We start from the raw sequence: 23,518 nt of genomic DNA, 5'->3' as shown, positions 1-23,518 counted from the left end.
GAAGAATTTTCTCTGTATTCTCCAGAAATTCTTCCCAGAATGAGCTTGAAATTATCATTGGGATTCCTTTTAAATTTTCCTCAACATCCCTTTGGAATTTCATTCAAAATTTAATTCTCTCGGTATTCTTTTCGAAATTATCTTGTAACTATCTGCAGGATTCACTAAAAACTATTCGCAGAATTTTCATCAAATCATCCCAGACATCTTTTTTTTTGGAACTGTCCTCAGAATCCAATACCCTTGAGGTTCTTCTCGGAAGTCAAGTTTAAGTTGTCCGTCCATTCATCAAAACGTTATAGTTTTTCTATCCGAAATTTTCAATAAAGCTTGCCCCGCCATTCACCAGAACTGTGCAATTTTAACATCAGGAATTTTCAATTCAGCTTGCCCCTCTATGCAGCAGACTGACTGAAATCTTACACCAGAAATGTTTAATACAAACTTGCCCCCAGGTAATTTTACCCCTGAAAATTTCAATGGACCAGAACGCTGCCAATTTTCCACCGTTAATGTTCAATAAAAATTGCTTCTCCAATTTTCTGATTGATGCAGATTTTCTTTTTCCACCAGACATTTTCAATAAAGATTGCTTCTCCTATCATCAGAAAGTTGCAGGTTTTTCACCAAATAATGCTTGCCCCTATTTTTAGATTTTTCATCATAAATTGTCAGTAAAGCAGCTTCCCTCCAATCATCAGAATGATGCAAATTTTACGCCAGAAATTATTATTAAAATTAGTTTCACTATTCAACAGAGGGATGCAAATTTAAGACCAAAAAATTTCCGAAAAGCTTGCCCATCTGCAGGGAATCAAAATGAACGATTCAGATAAAGATAATGGCATTCTCATTTTGGTTACACTCATGATTAGTACAACTCCATAAATCACAATGGACAGTTCTGGAAACGATAATGCGATTATCATTTGTGTAACAGATCATGATCATATGAAATAGCGATAATCTCAGGTCATCATCATCAGCTCCCGTCACTGAAAATTCCCAATTTAAGACAAGGCTAATCAAATACCCTATATGTGTGAATTTTCGCAATGAGGATGACGTATAGAGATCGAAAATCGATGTTTGCCGCCATTATGAAATCCAAGATGGTGGCCATCGATTTAAGAAAAACCTGTCGAAAATTGATGTCTGCCACCATTTGGAAATGCAAGATTACCCTGCAATGTGGGTATTTTCGGAACAGGGATAGCATGCAGATGTAGAAAATTAATATCTGCCGCTATTTGGGAATCCAAGATGGCGGCTATTGATTTTAGAAACAACTTTTCCCTACAATGTGGGCATTTTTGAAACCGGGATGACGTGTGGATGTCTAAAATTGATGTCGGCCTCCATGTTGACTAGTGTATTTGTCAGTTCTATTTAAAACCAAAGGCCGTCAAATTGATTCCAAAATGGCGGTTTACATCGATTTTCAACATCTACACATTATTCCAGTTTCAGAAACACCCATATTGTAGGGTATTTGACAGTTTTTTTTCCGAAACCAACGGCCGAGATGACGGATTTCAAAATGGCGACCTACATTGATTTTCAAAATATATGTGTCATCCCGATTCCAAAAATATCCGTATTGTAGGGTATTTGACCTCTAGAACAACTTTTCCGAAGTCAGCAAGTTCCTAGATTTTGAGATACGTTACAAAGTGATTGTTATCATATCAGTCGATTATCGTTTTTGTTGCTGATCATGATGTGTAACACAAATGATAATCCATGATCTTACTGTATACTGATCATGATTCCGTCAACTAGTATTTTTATCGTCGGTATTTTCTTGATTCCCTGCCCATCTGTTCACCAGAACGGTGGAGATTTTCAACCAGAAACTTTCAATATAGCTTAATTTCAAAAAAACTTGTGCCTTCATTTACCAGACCAGTGCGAGTTTTCCACCAGAAATTTTCTGTTCATTTCATTTATCAGAGCGATGCAAATTTTGCACCAGAAATTTTCAATAATGCATGCTCCTCCATTCACCAGAACTGTGCACCAAAAATTGTCAGTGAAGTTTGTTTCACCATGCACTTTTGTGGTGCAACTTTCAAGCTTTGCCTCTTCATGCACCAGAATGGTGCAAGTTTTCCACCATAAATTTTCAATGAAGCTTGCATTCATCAGAACGATGCAAATTATGCACCAGAAAAATGAATAAACCTTGCTTCTACATTCACCACAGTATTGCGAACTTTCCACAAGAAATTTTCAGTTAAATGTGCACCTCCAAATTTTTAGCGTGATTCAATTTTTCCATCAGAGTTATTTATTTTGATTAGTCCCTCAATGCACCACCTTGATGATATTTTTACACCAGAAATATTCAACAAAACTTTTTCTTCGATTTACCACCATGAAGGTGAATTTTCTCAATCTTAAATTTACCCTCTTCTTTCAACTCTCCGTGAAAAAATAAATTACACCAGAAATTTTTTGTATGCACCTTGTGGTGCAATTTTTTGACCAAAAAATTTCATTGAATTTTGTCCCTTCATGCACCTTTGTGGTGCAATTTTCAGGTACCATCTCAAAGGATTTGACGCAATAAATGGTTTTCAGTTCTCTTATATTATGAAATGAAGTTATTTTACCTTCAAATCAAGTTATCAAGAAATCAAATTATTTTATATCATAATTTTGTAAATGTGGAAATAGAAATCTTATTTATAAAAGGTGGGGCAATTGCCCCACCTTGCCCCACCCTGTGCACACCAGTGTTGCTGACGAAAAATATGCGCCATAGCTTTCTCTACAAATCTTCTGAAGGCTTGTGAAACAAATACGTTAAATAGGGGCACTCTAATAACAAGCAGAAAAATTACTATAGCATGATTAAATAAAGAGCATAGGGTTTATATAGGGGGATTAGGGGCATAATGAACACACGGGGCGAAATGGACACCCTCAAAATAACAAAATCTTTAAAATTTAAACGGAAATGTAAGTTGTTAATCATTTTTACCTCTATCAAACATATAATTTTTCAATAGAACAGTTGATATCCTCTTTTAACCACCGAAATATATGAAAAATTAGAAATCATAACCCAAGGGTTTGAAATATTATAATTTCTAACCAGAGCAAAATAAGGTTTTACGAACGTTTCAGAATATTTATTATCAATTGCCTATTTGTCCCAAACACGTTCTTTGTATCGCTGCTGAAAGTTGACATTAATCACAATATTGTTTTTTTGCAATAATTTATTTAAAAAAAAAAAATGCATTCAAATTAATATAGTCGATTAGGGGCGAAACGAACACCTCTAGTAGGGGTAAAATGAACACCACTTGTTTCTGGAATCTAACCTCAACGCCCACTTTGTTGACTTGTTTACATTGTTTACCTACGCAGTGTTTTGGTGGCAGTGATGGTGCGAACGTACAAAAGACAATCGGGAAGGCAGCAGTGGTCCAAAACGGCCATGGAAGCGGCCATAGATTCTGTCCACCGGAGTGGACATCCATCAAACGAGCAGCCAAGGACCATGGAATTCCAAGACCTACGCTGATCCACTATCTGAAAACTGCAGAAGTACTGGGCCAGGAGGTGAAGCAAATCGGCTCATTCAAAACAGTTGTCATACCTGCTGAGGAAGCTGTTTTAATGGCCCATATTTTGGACTTTGAGGTTCGATGCTACGGAATTACCACCCGCGACATCCGGAGCCTTGCCTTCCAGCTGGCCGAACGCAACGGGAAAGCACATGTTTTCAATACGAAGACACAGCTGGCTGGTTGGGATTGGCTTCACGGTTTTCGGAAGCGTCATCCCAAACTCTCGCTCCGTACTCCTGAGGCTACTTCAGCTGCAAGGTTGCAAGCATTCAACAAGATAGCGGTCGATAACTTCTTCGATGTGCTGCATCGTGAAATGGACGGAGGCAAATTCAGTGCCAGCAGGATTTTCAACGTTGATGAAACCTCTGTGCTCACCGTAAGTTGTACACATTTTCAAATAAAATGCATGTTTTGACTCATTTTGTATTCTTAGGTGCAAACAAAACGTTCCAAAGTGTTTGCCTTGAAAGGCTGACGACAGGTAGGAGCTGTGACATCGGCGGAAAGAGGGCTACTTTCCACGAGACAAATACTGCCACCTATGATGATATTCCCTAGGGCCCGTTTGACTACCAGTCTTATGGAAGGTGCTCCACCAGACACGGTATTTGTCTGCAACTCTTGCGGTTGGATGACTGTGAAAGAATTCAACACCTGGTTCGAGCATTTTCTAAAGCACACGCGTCCAACAGCTGATAACCCGGTTCTTTTGATTTTGGACGGTCATTCTTCGCATACGAAGAACCTTGGCTTTATTGAAAGAGCGCGTGAGTGCCATGTGACAGTCGTGTGCTTCCCCCCCCCCCCCCCCCCATTGCAGCCACAAACTACAGCCTCTCGACATAAGCTACATGGGGCCGCTCAAGACGGCTTTCTCGAAGGAAGTGGAGAGTTTCCTCAAATGCAAGCCTGGTAGGGTTGTCACCCTGAACGAAATCAGCCGGCTTTTCGGTTCGGCTTTCATGAAGACTTCTAACGCGGCTCTTGGTGTCAACGGATTCCGTAAGGCAGGAATTTTTCCGCTGAACCGGTTTATCTTCAACGATAATGATTTTGCGCTGGCTGACGTAACGGACGTTCTTCCAGCAGACCCAGAAACCGATCGTTCAAACAATGAACTTGGTGACGAAGCTCTTGAATCCAACGCAGCCGATACTGAAGCAGGACCTTCGCGAATGCACAATGAGGTAGGAGATATCAACGATTCACTGTCAAACGAAAAGGAAAATATCGCTCCAAAAGGGATTGTAAAAGTGGATGCTAACAACATGCTGACTACGAAAGCTACTTTGGCGCCGTTGGATTCGAATGTTCCAACCGGTTTGTCTGTCCGAAGCATCTTCAAAGTGTCTCCTGCGGAAATCCTACCGCTACCAAAAACAGTTAAAGGGTTATACCAACAATCAATACGAAACTAACGATTTTAAATTGGCTCACCACTTTAGTAGCCTATTGGTCCCAAGCAAACGATTAACGTACCCTATTCTCGTTGAAATTCTATTACTACACTATGTTTGTTTTGATTCGCTATGAAAGTTTGACAGATAACATCAGGGGTGTGTGGATTCATGCAGAACATGCAGGGGTGAGTGAAATAGCTTGGGACTGCTTGGGACCGTTGTTCTGGTACTGAGTGAGCCAAAAATAATAATGATTTTCTTCGAGACCCAGTGGTCTTAGAGTTACCTCTATGGTTATACGGTCAAAATTTGGTCAATATCAACTTGACGTATTTCTTTCAATTTTGCATTTAAAAAACCTGAACACCCCTCATTTTGAAGGTGTGTGTGTGTAGAATGTTGCTCCTATTTTGATTTTGGAATTCACTCTTCAGTTGTCAAAATGCCGTCCAAGCAAGAAGAGCAGCGTATCAAAATTTTGCTCGCGCATCGCGAAAATCAGAGCTACTCGCACGCAAAGTTGGCAAAATCGCTAAAAGTTGCCAAATCAACCGTTACAAATGTAATTAAAGTGTTTGGGGAACGTTTGTCGACAGCCAGGAAGTCTGGATCGGGGGGAAATCGAAAACCGGAAGCCGCTGAGACGACAAAGAGAATTGCCGGCAGTTTCAAGCGAAACCCTAACCTCTCTCTCCGAGATGCCGCAAATAAGCTGGGTGTATCGTCTACAACCGTGCATCGAGCCAAAAAACGAGCCGGACTATCGACTTACAAGAAGGTAGTGACTCCAAATCGCGATGATAAACAAAATACGACGGCCAAAGCGCGATCCCGGAGGCTGTACACGACGATGCTGACGAAGTTTGACTGCGTGGTAATGGATGACGAAACCTACGTCAAAGCCCACTACAAGCAGCTTCCGGGACAGGAGTTTTATACGGCAAAAGGAAGGGGAAAGGTAGCAGATGTTTTCAAGCACATGAAACTGTCAAAGTTCGCAAAGAAATATCTGGTTTGGCAAGCCATCTGTACCTGTGGCTTGAAAAGCAGCATTTTCATAGCTTCCGGGACTGTCAACCAAGAAATTTACGTGAAAGAGTGTTTGAATAAGCGTCTGCTGCCTTTCCTGAAGAAACACGGTTGTTCCGTACTGTTTTGGCTGGATTTGGCATCTTGCCATTACGGTAAAAAGGCCATGGAGTGGTACGCCGCCAACAACGTGCAGGTGGTTCCCAAGGACAAGAACCCTCCCAACACGCCAGAGCTCCGCCCAATTGAGAAATACTGGGCTATTGTCAAGCGAAACTTACAGAAGACCAAAAAAACTGCTAAGGGCGAGCAGCAGTTCAAGGCAAACTGCCTTTCTGCGGCGAAGAAGGTGGACAAGGTGGCTGTACAAAATCTGATGGCAGGGGTCAAGCGTAAGGCCCGGCAATACGGATTTGGAAAAGCGGAAGCCTAACTGAATATTTTTCCTGAATTTTATACTAATTGAACTTGAAAAAGAAATTTAATTTGATTTTTTAAATAAACGATTTCACCGATTTACACGCGTTTTCCCTTGACCAAATTTTGACCGTATCACCCTTTACCAGAAAAGTTGGCGGTGGACTCAAGATACGCTCTGCGAAGTATGTGGCTGTTGTTTCAGTTCTTCTGACAAAGGACAGGATTGGATCAAATGTTCCAAGTGCTGCTTGTGGTTCCATGAATGCCAGGACTCTCGCTGCCCTTCGTGTGCCTTTCAATAAGGCATCAATTTGTAGCTAATCTTCATTATGTGATTGTTCATGAATTGGTTTTATTTTCTTTATTTCGGTAACATCACCAGAGGTGTGTTCGCCAATGAAATTGAATTGAATTAAATAAAAATCTGTTACTGTTTTGGTTGAAATCTGATTAGTTTTACTTAAAAACTTACTAAACTGACCCCACTGTCAATCATAGTTTCAATAATAGTTTTAGAAAGGGCTCTCATCATGTCAATCAATTGCCGTGATTCAATAACTACTTACTTTCCAGGGCAATTTTCGGTATGTAAGCACCTCTCGTTAAGGTAGTTAATCATGAGCATTTTCCATTAGACCCCCTATACCAATCGAACTTATTCTACATACTCTTTTGGAGTTGCTTATTGACCTATACGAAGTAAAGCTTTAGAAATGTCTCCCCTATGTTCTCGTTTTAGTATGTATGTATGTGTGTGTGTGAGGGTTGTATGTATGTGGGAGGGATGGGGACATGTTCGCGTAGGTATGTACATATGTTATAAAGTCAATTTCTGAGTCTAATCCAGTTTTTAGCAAGGTGTCCATTATGCCCCATAAGGGTGTTCATTTCGCCCCGTACCCCATCCACCAAGCCGGTTTTTTAAAGAAGTTTTCAAATTGTTTTTACAGACTTAAATTCAATATTTTATTGCTGAAAACGATTGGAGTGTATAGTATATGGATATTATTTGAGGTTTGACTATTTATCTCCGACAATTACGGGTATTTTACACTCATAAAATGTATTTTCCCTTAAGGTGTTCATTATGCCCCTAATTCCCCTATTCACCGGGAATCAACTTCCCGGGACTCGGGAAAAAAGGAAACTTATTTCGTGAAAACTTCTGTGATCCCGAGAACGAGGAAAAATGCTTAAAACAAGCAAAACAATTTCAACTGTGTTCAGTTTTATAAAACAAAAGTGAGTAGTAATAAAAAATTGTTCTGCTTTCATCTTGTTATTAATCCGTTTGAAATACGGTAATCGTTCGCTCGTTGGGGGTTTTCTCGTTGGGTTGCTTTTTAGTTGAGAGCACATTTCCGAAGCACTGCAATGAGCTCGAGTTTTTTCTTCTTTCAGGCAATGTTTCCATAATGCCTGTCTAGCTTAGCAACGCCAAACGAAAACGAAAAAGAAGCACGCCAAGCACGAATGGCAAGCTGTGGATTTTCCCGTCTTGTTTTGCTTATTGCCCCTTTCAATGGAAGTACTATAACCAGGCATGGAAAATCATTTACATTCATTTCATGCAATTATTTACATTCATTTGCCTCTAACTTTTTTCATCAACAGCATTCCGCAAAATGATGTATAAAGCTTTAGTAGGTTTTGTTGTTAGCTATAATTTTTGCCCACAACTCAAATCTGTATCTCTTATGCATCACGAATTAGAGCGGGCAGAACTTGTTACTGTTTTTCAGTGAATGTAAAATACATTCACTGAAAAACAGTAGTGGCTTCTGTTCGCTCTGGTTCGTTATGTATAAGAGATACAGATTTAAGTTGCTGACAAAAGTTGTAGCTAATAACAAAACCTACAAAAGCTCTATACACCATTTTGCGGTATTCTGTTGATGAAAAAAGTTAGGGGCAAATGAATGTAAATGAATGCACGAAATGAATGCAAATGATTTTCCATGCCTGACTATAACGTCGATTTTCGAGTTGAAACGAAGCATCAATTTGGCTTTTAATCCCTTTCATCGACGCTCTAGCGGCGCCGGTGGTGTAGGGGTAAGCGTGATTACCTCTCACCCCAGCAGGCCTGGGTTCAATCCCAGTCGGCACCGCCGGGATGTTCTGAGGCATAACATCTCTGATCACGAGAGAAGTAAAGCCGTTGGTCCCCGGTTCATGAGTTTGATGGGTCGATAGGTAGGGTCCAGGTGTGGGAGCTGCCTCCCTGGCGTCGGTAGCATAAGGTGATCCAAGAGACGTTTCTCAGTGGAACTGACAGCTAGAAGTCTAGAGTCTGTTTTAGTGTTAATGGTGCTGAATTTAAACATAAACAAAGCAGAAATTCATATGAAAATAAACTGCCAGTTCTACCAACAATCAATACGAAACTAACGATTTTAAATTGGCTCACTCTTGACTAGCCTATTGGTCCCAAGCAAACGATTAACGTATCCCATTCTAGCCGAAATTCTAGTACTACACAATGTTTGTTTTGATTCGCTATGAAAGTTTGACAGATAAAATGAGGGGTTAGTGGATTTTCCTATGTTTCGAGAGGTGAATCGATTAGCTTGGGACCGAAGAGAGTACCAGAGCTGAGCCAAAAAGTTGAGCACGTTTCTTCGGGACCTTCTGGTCTTAGAGTTACCTCTATGGTTCTACTGTGATCTGTCAAAAGTTCTTGGTAAACAAAAAAGTCACCTGATCGCAACTGTCTCGTGGACAGCCTTATTGGTGCTCAGCACGGAAATCAATATTGGGGCCTCATAGCCTAGTCAGTAAAGGCACGGTATTACCAAGCCGGAGGCGGCGGGTTCGAATCCCTCGACTTCCCTGGGCATAGAGTATCATCATAGATGTAACTCTAAGACCAGAAGGTCCCGAAATAACGTGCTCCACTTTTTGGCTCAGCTCTGGTACTCTCTTCGGTCCCAAGCTAATCGATTAGCCCCTCGAAACATAGGAAAAACCAATAGCCCCTCATTTTATCTGTCAAACTTTCATAGCGAATCAAAACAAACATTGCGTAGTACTAGAATTTCGACTAGAATGGGGTACGTTAATCGTTTGCTTGGGACCAATAGGCTAGTCAAGTAGTGAGCCAATTTAAAATCGTTAGTTTCGTATTGATTGTTGGTATCATTGTGCTTGCCACACAATATACAAATTCATGCATTGGTATTGGCATCGAAAGCTCTCAATTAATAACTGTGGAAGTGTATTTAGAACACTAAGTTGAGAGCACGCAATAAGCTAATATGCGCTAAAACGCTGTACAGACTGGAGAGTTATAACATGTTATAACGGTTGTCAAATAATTGCAACACAGAAACCACCATCAAGATAGCGCTATAACATGTTATAACTCTGTAGTCTGAACGTACTATAAGCAATAAGCTTGAAATGCGAACAAGAAGAAGAACGGAAATCAAGACCGACGGAAAACAAATCAAAGGATTAAAAGTTGTAATTTCGGATGTAAACTTAACAGAAACAAAACTAAAAGGAGAATTTAGTAGCCAGACTTTTTGACTCAGCTCTGGTACAATCTTCGCCCCCAGGCTAATCGATGCACCCCTCGAAACATAGGAAAATCCACAAACCCCTACACGAAAAAACGAGTCTATCCATTAATGACTATTTTTTAACCACTTTTAGAACTTGTTCGAGCTGTCATAAAGTGGTTAAAATTTATATCAGAAAAGTGCATACAATTTAGACACTTTCCGAGAAAAACGTTCAAAACAGGAAGTGTCTGAATTTTATTCATTACTGACTGAAAAATATCTTTGTTTACATTCACGATCAGTGTAAAATGGAAGTCGTAGTTGCAGTTTTGTTTTAGAACGACGGTTTGTGTTGTTTCTAGGGAACACAGCATAAATATTAGGTAAGTTGGTTGATTAATTTGATTAATGCCTATTGAACTTAATGTTAATACTTTTTTCAGGTTAAATGTGGCATGAACGTCGACCGACCGGAGTCCGGTATAACGTGTTGTAGATTCCAGTACTACGGTTCACAATAAATAATCGAACATGAAACCAGAAAGAAGCAGTTGATCCTTTTAGTATTGGAAGTTTTCACCTGATCCCAATGTCCCGCTTCTGCACAAATCTTGGTATGTGCGAACCTTCCCTGCGAATATCCATTCATCCTCAACTAACACAGTAGCTTCTTCCAGACCAGCAGCAACACAATCTCCTGTAAAGCGGCTGAGATGGACATCGTACCTGGACGTTTAATACCCACGGCAACTATCTACATGGCCTCGAATAGATCGGCGATATCGCTGGTGCGGTCAACGTTACCATATGGCAGTCCTTTCGGCAGATGCACTTGCACGCGGCAGAACTTCAAGTGAACTACACCAATCGCATAGTTACCACAGATGCATCCATCGGAATTAATCACCAACAAAGGCACAATTGATATGCCACGCATAGGTGTACCGAGCTACTTCTTCGGCTACATTTGTACTTGATACTGGTTAATCAGGTTCACCCATAAGGATAAACCTAGTTTAGAGTTTAAGTAAAGGCGAAGAAATTTACCTAAAATTAAGGATATTGAAAATAAAATACAATAATTTAAAATCATTCGGATGTATACAATTTAACCACTTTTGAGAAAAACGTCTTTATTCATTAATGATTAAAATTTAAACAGTTTCGAGAAAAACGCGTTTATTCATCCAATGAGTAAACAGCTTTGACTATATGTTTTTAGTATTACTTCTACGTGAAGTCAATGATTTACATAGTGGAAGATGCTAATTTAAAATAACAGACTGTAGTGGTAATTTTTATACGATAGATGGAGTAGATGAAAGCATGGAGTTGATAGTTCCGTTAGAGTACGGCAGTGTGAAGATTGTATATAGATATTAGAGAAACGAGCTAGGACAACTTTTAAGGAAAGGGGGAGTTTGGTAAAGAGAGATGAAAAAACCGATTTGTACCTTCCTTAAAAGTTGTCCTAGCTCGCTTCTCTAATATCTATATACAATCTTCACACTGCCGTACTCTAACGGAACTATCAACTCTATGCTTTCATCTACTCCATCTATCGAGTAAACAGCGTTTATTCATTTCATGCGGGTTTTCTCGAAACTGTTTAAACTTTAAACATTAATGCATACTTTTTTCTTAGCGTGTAATTTTATCTGTCACACTTTCATAACGAATCAAAACAAACATAGTGTAGTACTAGAATTTCGACTAGAATGGGGTACGTTAAACGATTTGCTTGGGACCGATAGGCTAGTCAAGTAGTGAGCCAATTTGAAATCGTTAGTTTCCACCGGTTGGTAATAAGGTGAAAATAGAGTAAAAACGGTAATGGGTGTATTCGATAAAGATGGTACACACATATTTACTCACCAAAATTAAACCGATTATCGGATTTTCTTGAAGGGAATGAAAAACTACTAATGAAGTAATGATTTACAAAATTTGTTTTATTCAATTTCGTCTCCCATCAAATTGTGTACAACTGATTTTCTCAGTGTTTAGATTGTTTTTACCTAACTCGGACACACAATGCTCGACGTCAAAATTAACATTAGGGACATAGGAACTTTAGTGATGCCAGCGAGAAATGTCGATTCGATTCTCAGTTGTATGCACAATACATAATCAGTGAAACTTTGTATTTGAGCAGTTCAGAACCACTTAAACACATGCTTTGTAAAACGAAAATATATGATTGTCATATCTGAATAAATGAGAATGGAACAAGGATACTTTCGGTGTTTTCGACGCTTTTGGTATTATCGTCAATGATGCACAAAGAAGGACTGGTTTTGCAGCGAATGACCAACCGGTGGCAACTAACGATTTTAAATTGGCTCACTACTTGACTAGCCTATTGGTCCCAAGTATATCTATAAGCGTACCCCATTCTAGTTTTTTTTCTTGATTTGTTTTCCGTCGATTGTTTTCCGTGCTGAGCACCAATGCTACCGATGCCAGGGAGGCAGCTACTACACCTTGACCCTACCTATCGACCCATCAACTCATGAACCGGGGACCAACGACTTTACTTCCCGGTGCCGGTGTCGGCGGCGCCGACTGGGATTGTACCCAGGCCGGCTGGGGTGAGAGGTAATCACGCTTACCACTACACCACCGGCGCCGCTACCCCATTCTGATCGACATTCTAGTACTACACCATGTTTGTTTGATTCGCCATGAAAGTTTGACAGATAAAATGAGGGGTTCGTGGATTTTCCTATGTTTCGAGGGGTGCATAGATTAGCTTTGGACCGAAGAGAGTACCAGAGCTGAGCCAAAAAGTTGAGCAAGTTTCTTCGGGAGTTTCTGGTCTTAGAGTTGGAATGGATGGAATTACAGCGTACTCATTATACGCAGCTAGTGTTGCAAAATGCACCATTTGAGGTACTAAATTAAACAACGTTAATACAACGGTGTACTTTGTATGTCTGTCGAAGGCCTTAAATGCATTTAAGCCAAATATGTGATGTAGCTATCATTTTGACTAAATTTTCAATATCTTGCGACAACGGATCTTCAACCATTACCCATATGCAAAAATCACCAGAACTCAATTTTAGCTGATATTCTAGAAAATTCTGATTAACAACTACTTCACTTATGTGATCACTAAATTTTTCAGAATTTTTCATGGTATTTGAGTTGTCATTGTCACTATGTCCATAACTGTGTAACTTAATAATAGTTTAAGTAAGTAATAAGTAATAAGTAAATAGTAATAAGTTTGCCCAGGAATTACGTTGATAATACGGACGGGTGTAACAAGAGACAACCATATAAATTTATTCGTTTTAGAAGCTCACTATGAATATCTTTTTGTGAGACCCTTATTGGATCTTGTTTATTTAATTTTATTGATTTCTTCAATTGTAAATGGATGCACAAAATGCTCGTCTTCACCCAGCAAAACAGCTACCACATAACATATGTGGAACTCGATCATCAAAAATCGACCCCACTTCAGTGATTTCAATTGGTATAGAAAGACATCAATCTGTCAATTTGATTATACCAGCTGTAAAATAAGAAAGGGAATACAGGGGGTAGTCAATTCTATTAAAATGATTATAGTCTAGCTTATAATTCTATGACTTCTTAAAACTTCGGAACTTAGGTATTTGTTTTACGTCCTTTATTTTTAACAATATAGCTGGATTTAACAAATTCAACACCTTGCTTCACACAGCAAAACATATTTTTACGTTTGCATTTAAAAAAGTGCACATTTTTGGCCGATACTTTATGTAATGACCTGCAACCCAACGATTAATCCTTAGATGTCATTGTAAGCTCCTATATTTTAACTGTTTACAGCCCAATTTTGAAAGCGATACGTATTGTTTTTCTGTTGTTATGGCAAACAGTAGGGAAACTCTACGCGAATATTTGTTTAATTCTTCCCATTCTAAATTTGCGCGGATATATTTTTGACGTTGACTACGTCTTACGGGAAGGTACTGGGGGTAAATCGAATATCTAAAATTGCGACCGTCATGAAAAGATGTAAGGTTTTGAACGCTTATAACTTTGTCATTTATAGATGAAATTAAAATCCAAATACACCAATCGATAGGAAATAATTCTCACAATCTGCTACAATAAATGCTTTTCCAATAAAAAAAACCGTTGAAAGTGTACAAATACAAAGTGATAATTGTATCACTGTTTCAATGAAATAAACGTTTTACCTAAACCAAGTCGTCATAATCGAGGACCATTTGGTTGCGCATCGTTTTGCTTCAACGAGTAAAACTATATAAGAGCTCTGCTGTCGTTTCTCCACTCATAATAATGGATGGTACAAGGGTCGAGTGGTCCACTGATGTTACTTATCTCGGGATGTTGTTCGATGAGAAGCTCCTGTTCCGCTCGCACATAGAGAAAACCCTAGTTAAGTGCTCCGCCTTGGTTAGGTGTTTGTATCCGCTCATTTGCCGCAGATCCCGCCTCTCAAGGCAAAACAAACTGGCTGTTTACAAACAGATCATAGCCCCCGCGATCTTCTATGCCGCCCCGGTGTGGGAATCGTGCGCTCAGACCCACAGGAACAAAATCCAGGTTGCACAGAATAGAGTGTTGAGGATGATCCTAGATCGTCCATTCGACACAAGAATAGCAGACCTCCATCAAGAGGCAGAAATTCCCAAAGTAGATTCCAAAATTGATGATATGACAACTAAATTTATTCAAAAATGCAATCTTTCTGAACATGCTTTAATAAGCAATTTGTACATAGTAGGTTAAGTGTATATAGTAGAGTAGGTTAGTTTTAAGCTGTAAATAGTAGTATTAAGTAGTTTCTCTTCAAATTCTAAAAACAAAACAAACCAATCCCACCAAGGTGGTCGACCGTGTACTAAGTCTAGGACTAATTCTGTAAAACAAATTTTGAATTTTGCCCATACCTAAAGATGAAGAAAGCAATTAAATCACTTAGTAAAAATTTATATGGTAATCGTCCAAGTTAAACTAAAATAAAGATCATTTAAACTAAAACTAAACTTTCTCCACTCATTAAAGATTCGGACGGTTTGGCAACCAGAAGCAGGAGCAAATCAAGAAAAGGTGAAATTTTTCCCTCTGCCTCTACTGAACATTATCGCAGTCTGGCTAGAGCACTGCTGTTGTGAATCCGCCCATTTTCGCATCGGACGGACGGTGTGGTAAAATAGTAGCAGTCATGCTACTTTGATGACAACCAAAGATGGGTTGGAGAGGATGTGGAATTTGTGAAGATCGAACAATTGATCCTTTTCAGAACCACACTTATTTAACAGAAAGAGTTATTGCGACTGTTTCGGTCCCGTTCAAATAATATGAAACGCGACAAATTTTATTTTTATATAACAACCCCCCCTCCTATAACGACAACTCAAAAAGAATTGACGTTTATTTTTTTCTCCCGCTAAAAGAGCCAAAAATTCAAGTTGAGAGAAAATTTGTATGTCATGTATGCTGTATCGCTCACAGCTACAAAAAAGTGTAAAACATGTCTGGTACCTCTTTATATGCAAATATATTAACTTCTGAAGTACATCCTTTTTTACATATTCTGCAGAAAAGATACTTGCTGTCATGCCCCATTCATAAAAAAGACGGGAAATCCTGTCAAGGGCGGAGCTTAGAAAGTAATTTTTGTGCAGAATATGTAAAAAAGGAGAGACTTCAGATGTATTTTTTTCTGGAGAATATGTAAAAAAGGAGGGACTTCGGATGTTGTATACAAATTACTGATGCATTATTATAAGAACTGTAAAAATCATATGAATTTACACAACTCTGAATATCAAATTTTCGATTATGCTGATGGAAATAAAGTGAGGGGGCAATCCCAAGTAACCAACAACCCTGCTTTGTAATAATCCGACTAATAATGCTATAAAGCCCTGTATTAGCCCTGTATCCATATTAGCGGGCTTATTGGTTACCTCCCACGTAACAATTTGGGTTTCATGAGGGTACTGTAGACTATGATTTAGACTTGTAGAGTGCTTTAAAACCTCAATAAAACTTAAAATGTTACTTGAGCTGGGATGTGCAATACATGCTAGTTTGCGATTTCCCACAGGAGGTATCCCACTGCGATCAAGCATTTGGTTAAACGTGTTATCGATAACAAATGTTCAACGTAGATGGGATCGGCATTGAAGTGTGCACGGGGAATATATTTTATAACGGAGGATTAAGACAAGTGTTTCATATGCAAAAATATCCCCAACGGAAATTCCAGAAACAGTCAGAAAAATAGCCAATAAGGGTGAGAAAATTGACATGTCAAGTAGGGGAAATGGAGCAAATTGAGGAAATAAGTTACTTCTACTGTATTTCAAATCAATATCAAGAAAAATGCACGAGAAGTTCACTAAACATCTCATCGTAGTCTACGTCAACCATGCGGTCGTGTCTTGTATGCAACCCCACATTTTTTTTCTATTTTATTTCTGTTAACTTAGAAAAAGAATGTATGTTCGATTTTTTTCGTTATTTTTTTTCTAATTGATATGAGTACCTAAATTAGTAGTTTGCTGCATACATTTTGAAGTCCAGAGAGAAGCAGCATAATTTTGCAACAAGTGGCCCGGTTTAAGCTGAAAATATGCAGTGCTTTGAAGTGACCATCATTCCAGTCGCAAGAATTTCGTAAGCAGGACGATAAATCAAATCGAGCGCTTTGATATCTGTAATAACCAAGGATTCTTCCCTCCATATATTTCTCACCTGCGGTCAATTGCAAACTTTTGCTCAAACCTCAACACAAAGATCTGTTACTTTTCCGATCCAATTACTTTTTACTAAAAAACGTGGAAAGATACGTATCTAAAAGGGATAGGAGGGGCGAAACATGATCCTAACAAACTTTGTTCGACCACTATGGTTAAGTTCCCAGGTTAAGACTCCCAGTTAGCTGTCTCAAAGTTACCAGGAACGGCTTTTATTCCTATGATTAAGCACTATTTACAAACGAAAGTAATCGTTTGGATCTATTATACGTAGGGTTAGTTATCTAGTTTTAACGATAGTGGTCCAGTGTTTTGCCCTTGGACCTAAATCAAAATTGACTATTCCTGGAAAATGGAGATGATGCCATGATAATTTAAGCTGACTAAGGGAGAGGAAAAATGACGCTACAAGAAATCAACTTAAAGCGCTAATGCGTTTCTTATTTTCGCAATCATATAATCTAATCCCCGCTTAAAGGTTTTCCACAATTCTACACCCTCGTGTGAACACTGAAAGCATAAACATATCGTTTACAGAGTTTTCCTATTTCCCTTGAGCCTTGGATCGTGTACGTACCTATCTACTCCCGAACGTCGCACATGCTAGGAATTTAATTCGCTGATCTCTTTCCCGAGCCTTAACCAGAGAGCTGTAAGTGAAAACAAACATACACGTGTGGAGTGTGTGTTCAATGATTTTCCGCTTTCGTCGTCAGAAGGTATCTATGAAATTTCCCTGGCGGCTGCCTTAGTCGTCGATACAGCTGCTGGTTTGTCGTGGGCGTTTGATTAATCTGATGATGTACGTGCTCGCTCAACGTGTCCTTGGTTGATTGTTTGCTTGGAGGTTCTAAATTGAGAATCCTTAGAAATGCGTCGTTCATTGGCAATTCAAATGGAAAGCTTTTGTGTTTCACAGGAACGTTTGATGGGAAAATTCAAGGTAGCTGTTAAGCTTTCAACTACCCTGGTGGTATGTGTTGTTTATCTTACATTTCGTGACATCGCAAAATTACACCTCCCCTCAGCCTTTGAATTGTCTATATTGCTTGGGTTTCCAAGTGTTTGCGTGACACAAGCACTAAACACCCATCCCAACACCCCCCATAGGCTTCCTCAGAATGGCACTCTCCCACCGTCACATACTTTATTCATAGCTCGTTTCCCATTCAAACATGAGAATCTATTTATCCCAGCTGAATAAACTGCCCCAGTGCACAGTCCTGATGACACAGTTCTCGAAACCTACCTGAAAAATGTTGTTCCCCTCCGAGTTCAGTATCATCACACACTGGTCAAAGTGGTGGTGCTCCATCGTGCTCGTGGTGTACAGGATGGCCAGCGGACTGTCCGTCTTCGACTGGAATGCATTGTTCGTTCCCCGGTGATCCAAATCGTGACACAGGCAAGCCACCAACAGGCCCAAAATCTCCAGATCCGTCATGAAGCGCTCCATCTTGCCCGTCTTCATCATGGCGAACATCGTCTGGGCCACGTTCAGAGCATGGCGCCAGTTGTGATACTTGACCGGGCGGTAGTTTTTCCGCACGCTGAGAATCCACCGACAGAGGACCTGTGGGAAAAGATAAAGCGAAAGCGAAATCAATACAGATCGAAAGAGCAGTGGGGAGCAGGGGGTTGTAAAGTTGACCCACCCTTCTACTTAGTTTGCTCACACGCACGAATCACCTCCCTTTTCCCCACAGAAATAACCAAGGATTAGACAAAAAATCTCTAAAATAAAGAATTTAAAACAAAAATAACCAAGGATTTCGACGTCATTGACACGATACAATAATTACACGGTGTTACACGGCAAAAAAAACTGTTCTAGTGACGTATTGTAGGTTGTTAGTCTATTCGAGTACACCATTAAATCACAGTTGATTTGTGTTCAAACACCCTTATTGTTAAAGTTACTACTTGCAAACTTCTTCAGTGTTTTCAGTCATGCTTGTATAGTAGAAATAAAAGGAAAAAACAACGTCAAATGTATACAATTATTCTACTCTATTGATTCTTATTCCCCTTCGATACTTGTTTGAACCTTACACGAGATAATCTTGCTTGGATAGCGATTTGGAAATTTCCTCTTCGAGCCTTCGAATTCTTATATTAATCTGCTTGGAAGTCTATTGGTTGTTTATTAATTTATTTGATAAGGCTCAAACGAATTAACTTTACAGAGCCGAGGATTCTTGGTCACTATACAATACATCTTAAAACTATAGTCAAAAGGTACAACACAATAAACACTTTATTTTCCGCTATCCAAAAAGACTGCTCCATCAGAACTGGAGCCGCTTCCAGTGGTTTCATTTTTGTGGCAGTTACGTCAACGGGAGACAGAGCACTTCCATTGCAGCAATGGACTAAAAACGTGGTCAGCACTCACACGCTCAACACTAAACGGTTGCTTTCCAAAGTCGACGACGCTTCGACCGAAAGGACTGCTGATCAAGAACAATGCGGAGGACCATACAATGGTTGTTGCAGAGTAAACAGACGATCGTGTGACTCACATCGAGAGTGGCCTGCTTCTGTCGAGAGCCGAGTGAACACTGATTATTATAAAATTAGTTCAAAATTATTTAACTAGCATAACTCTACAGGTAAATTATCAAAATTCCAAATCTGAACGACTACCTGTTAGAGCAGGAATTCTTCCGGGTTGGATTCTTGAGCCTATGTTTTATGTCATTTTCACTTCGGGCCTCCCTGATTTGCGTCAGGGTTGCCATAAATCATTGTTCGCCGATGACACTGACATTTCTACTGAAGGTAGAAATCTGTATGTTATTGTAGCAGATCGCAGAGAAGAGAGCATCCCGTGGAAGTTTTCAAAAGGACAGCCCATATTTGGTAACAATAGAAACAATAAAGTACACCCATTTTCATTTTTTTAAAATAAAAAAAAAAATCGGACAAAAGGTTGGTTGGTGAATATTTGTGTCACTGGCTTTTTTTTGCGAATATATTCTTTATTTTATCCGGAGCAAGACAATTCACTGCATGACAGTTTCTTCTTAAAAAATAGGATAGTAAAATTGATTTAATTATGACATCAACAATGAATGAAAAGATGTACACATTTAAGTGCAAAAAACATTGTAATTGACTTATAGATTTTCTACACGGTCTGCTTTGCAAAATTTTGTTGTATTTCACCCAAATTCGCGAGGGGGCGACCCCGGCGTAGTGGTTAGCATCCATACCTCTCACGCCAAAGTCACGAGTTCAAATCTCACCCCGGACAAGTCACGAATGACCCAAGAGTGTTAAAGTGACTATAATAAAAAAAAAACCCAAATTCGCTTAAAACCGAGAAAAATGTTTACACAGTCTATGAGTACGTTAACAGACTGCGAAATATTTCCCTTTAATTTATTCATCGCCCAATTTTTTTTTCGAGGAATACGAAATAAAAAAAATACTCAATCTATAAAAATGTGGTTTTGAGAATTTAAGTGAAATCCGAACGAATTTTGAGTTGATCTTATCGGTCGTGTGTGTTTAAAAAGGCAAATTTTACGCGATTTAATTTTTTTTCCGATTTTGCTCTTCTGCAGGATGGGTACACAATTGTTTGTGATTGTTTGAAACATTTTCCATGGAGCAGTTCCAGGCAAAATAAATTGAATTTTTGAATCAACCTTCTCCGATTTGTATGAAACTTTGCATAATTGTTTGTTGTGGTCAATGATTCACATTCACATTCGCTCGGATCCGTTCCTCGAGGAAACTAGAGTGCCCTGGTGGTGGCAATGAATGGGGTATTCAGTCGATTGCTCAAGAACGTGCACGTAATCGTTTATGCCGACGACATACTCATCGTCGTAACGGGCCGAACGATTAAGCGGACCAGGAACATAGCTCAAGCAGCAGTCTCCGCCGCCAGCAGATGGGCGCTTTCGGTTGGTTTCTAGCTCTCCGCGCCTAAGAGTGTCCTGTGCCATATCTGTCACTCGGACCATCTGATTCGAGGACCACCAATCACCATCCAAGATCATGCGATTCCGCTCAAAAAAACTGTGCGTGTTCTGGGGTAGTACTGGATGGGACTCTAAGCTTCAACCACTACAGGATGGTGAAAGAAAACTGTCGTAGCCGCATCAACATAGTCAGGAAAATCTCCCGCCCACATCGCTCTAGCAACCGTGAGATCCACCTTCGTGTCACTCGGGCTGTTATCGACAGTTCACTTTTCTACGGCCTCGAAATAACCTGTTTAGCCACCGGGAAGCTCAACCACATCCTCGCTCCGGTATTCAATACCTACGTACGCATCGTATGCGGCCTTTTCCCTTCCACGCCGTCTACACCGCATGTGTGGAAATCGGAATCCTCACTTTTCGCTATCGATCTGCTGCAGCCATTGCTACGAAAGTCGCTGCCCTCGCTGCTAAGACATCCGGGAACGAAAGGGTCTTTCTCCTCAACGAGGGGAACAGAATCATCGACACTGCAGCCAACCGTGACCTCCCCCCGGTGGCCAGGGTCCATTGGCATGGAGAGAAGAGTTGACGATCAAACGTCGTCAAAATAGATAAGCGGAAAGAGTGGATTCCAAACCGGAGATAACTCTGTAGCTTTGAGAAGTTCTGTTGCAGAGCTTCTCGGGTCGGTTTATCCCGAGTTCATCGCTTTACGGACGGATCGCGGTGGCGGGCTGGAGTTGGACTCGGAGTGGCAGGACCGAACAATGCAACGAGTCAAAGTCTACCGGAGGAGTGTTCCGTCTTTTCCGCTGAAGCCGCAGCTATTCTAGACGCAGCCATCACTCCGGAAGATCAACCGATCCTCGTGTTAACTGACTCACACAGCGTCATCCAAGCGCTGGAAGCCGATACAAGCCATTACACGGTACGCCCCACCTTCAACCATCTTTACGTGGATCTCCGGACACTGCGGTGTTCCGGAAACGAGGCTCCGGACAGACTGGCGGGATCTGGTGCATCCCGTCCCCTCTACACCACTCTCATAGACGTCAGGCGTTGGATTGTGAATACTATTATGGAAGCCAGGCAGCAGGAATGGTTCCAGTCGCGGACCACTTTCCTGAGGAAAAATTAAAAAAAATGTACACAGGTAGAAGTGTACTACCCAAGCAACAATTTTTGTTTTATTGTAGATTTAAAGCAGTAGATATAACCAAATTATAAACCCTTGACTGACGACCACATTGCTTTAACAACTTCCTGTAAACCGCTATACAGCTATGTCATGGCCAATTGGCCCAATTTTAATGCAATCATTAAACTTGATATGCAAACTACCTTAGGAGCATAGATTTTATGTCAGTTTTATGACACTCTACACGTGGTTGTTAAAAATGAAACCATAAAACCTCCTCGTGGTCTGAAAGTCTTAACAACCTTTTGATGACTACCATAAAACATGATACGCAAAACATGTTGACAACCTCAAAGGGTTTAAGTTGGGTTTATTTGGATGATAGTTAAAATGGAGACATATTTTATTGTGGTTTTATTCTTTCGATGTTTGATGTGAAATCATGATCAATGTCAGTTTGTTATAATAGCTGATATTATTGTTAATTGAAAATCAGACGACTTTATTACAATTTGGAACCAATCTGTATATGCTTCAGAGCATGTCGTGCAATATTTATGGTGATTATTATACCAAATAGGAGCATAAATTCAGTGCGCCATATGAATATTAAAATATAGCAATATTTTTAATTTGTAAGATCGCAGTAGGCCGCGCTTGAAAGTTGACGTGTTTTTCTTTTGTTGCGTGTTTTTTCGACCGCATATTTCCGGACAACTTCGAGATTAGAGCGTAATTGCTTTGATTCGTGAGCAATCAGCGATTGACCTGTTTGTTTACAAAAGCAATTACGCCCAAATCTCAAAGTTTTCCTGTTTTAACAATTTTTGATTTACATTAATTAATTTGCGTGCTGAAATTCTATTTCAAGTGTTCATAAAGTTATCATTTAGTGATATATCGTGTTTCGACTATGTTGAGGCGTTCAGTTTGTTAATCCAGTAGTAGATATTCGGAATACAAGACAAGATTATCAAGGACAGAAGTATACAAACCGACAGGAGCAGGTGGCAGAAGACAGCATGACAACAAACTACAAGCAACAAGTTATGCAAGTTCCGAAATTTCCGATTACATTGATTACAACTAGATATAAACATATGAAATGCATCCTACTAAATACGAATTGTTTTGATTGTGGAAGTGTACACGCAGTACCAATATCGGTACTACGTGTATGTGGGGCTTGTTGTAAGTGAAACCTCGGAATGGACGTGCGTGACCAGGCATTCTGAAGTGGGTTACTGAATCTCAACAGAGCTATCACCTTTCAACTTCCGGGCTAAAATTGTTTGCAATGGGATCAGTATAAGATAATAATAGATTATATTGCAAACATTTTTCTTCAATAAAAACACTGCCGGACAGTGGAAGTTGGATTGTAGATGCATACATACATACATACATATAGCGATATTTTTAATTTGTCTACATTAGCACCATAAATTAAAGAATCATTAAAAGATTATCTATTTAGTACAAAACTGTTATTACTGTTGAACAATAACCAGTCACATATTATTTAATTATACATAGATGTAGGTAAGTGTTTTATCGCATATCAACTAAAGCGTAATTATTCACACTGTGTGAAATTTTCTCATACGGCGACATTTTTTTCGTTATAACTTGCTGCTCCTAAAAATTGCCTCCATATAATATATTCTCCTAGATTGGAATTCTAAAGCATAACATAAACCTAATGGTTTTATCTTAGCATTTCCTAGTCCCACTTGAGAGCGTTAAGTTATATGTTAGCTCTATAGCAAACTTGCTGG

The 23,518-nt window shown here is 39.6% G+C and overlaps 1 protein-coding gene across 6 annotated transcripts in view; it reads right to left on the bottom strand.

Moving 5' to 3' along the window:
- Pde6 (phosphodiesterase 6) overlaps positions 1 to 23,518 on the bottom strand; it is a 388,896-nt gene that overhangs the window by 52,429 nt on the left and 312,949 nt on the right. For all 6 annotated transcript variants that reach the window (XM_065222467.1, XM_065222466.1, XM_065222469.1 and 3 more), the window contains one exon: positions 17,917 to 18,240. In XM_065222467.1, the coding sequence (XP_065078539.1) occupies positions 17,917 to 18,240 (324 nt within the window). The remainder of the gene's footprint in view (positions 1 to 17,916; positions 18,241 to 23,518) is intronic.

Source organism: Ochlerotatus camptorhynchus, unplaced genomic scaffold (assembly GCF_037179485.1).
Source record: "Ochlerotatus camptorhynchus isolate MF236.1 unplaced genomic scaffold, CSIRO-AGI_Acam_v1.1 ptg000170l, whole genome shotgun sequence".
In the NCBI taxonomy this organism is placed as follows: Eukaryota; Metazoa; Arthropoda; class Insecta; order Diptera; family Culicidae; genus Ochlerotatus; species Ochlerotatus camptorhynchus.
This window is presented reverse-complemented; position numbering and strand designations above follow the sequence as displayed.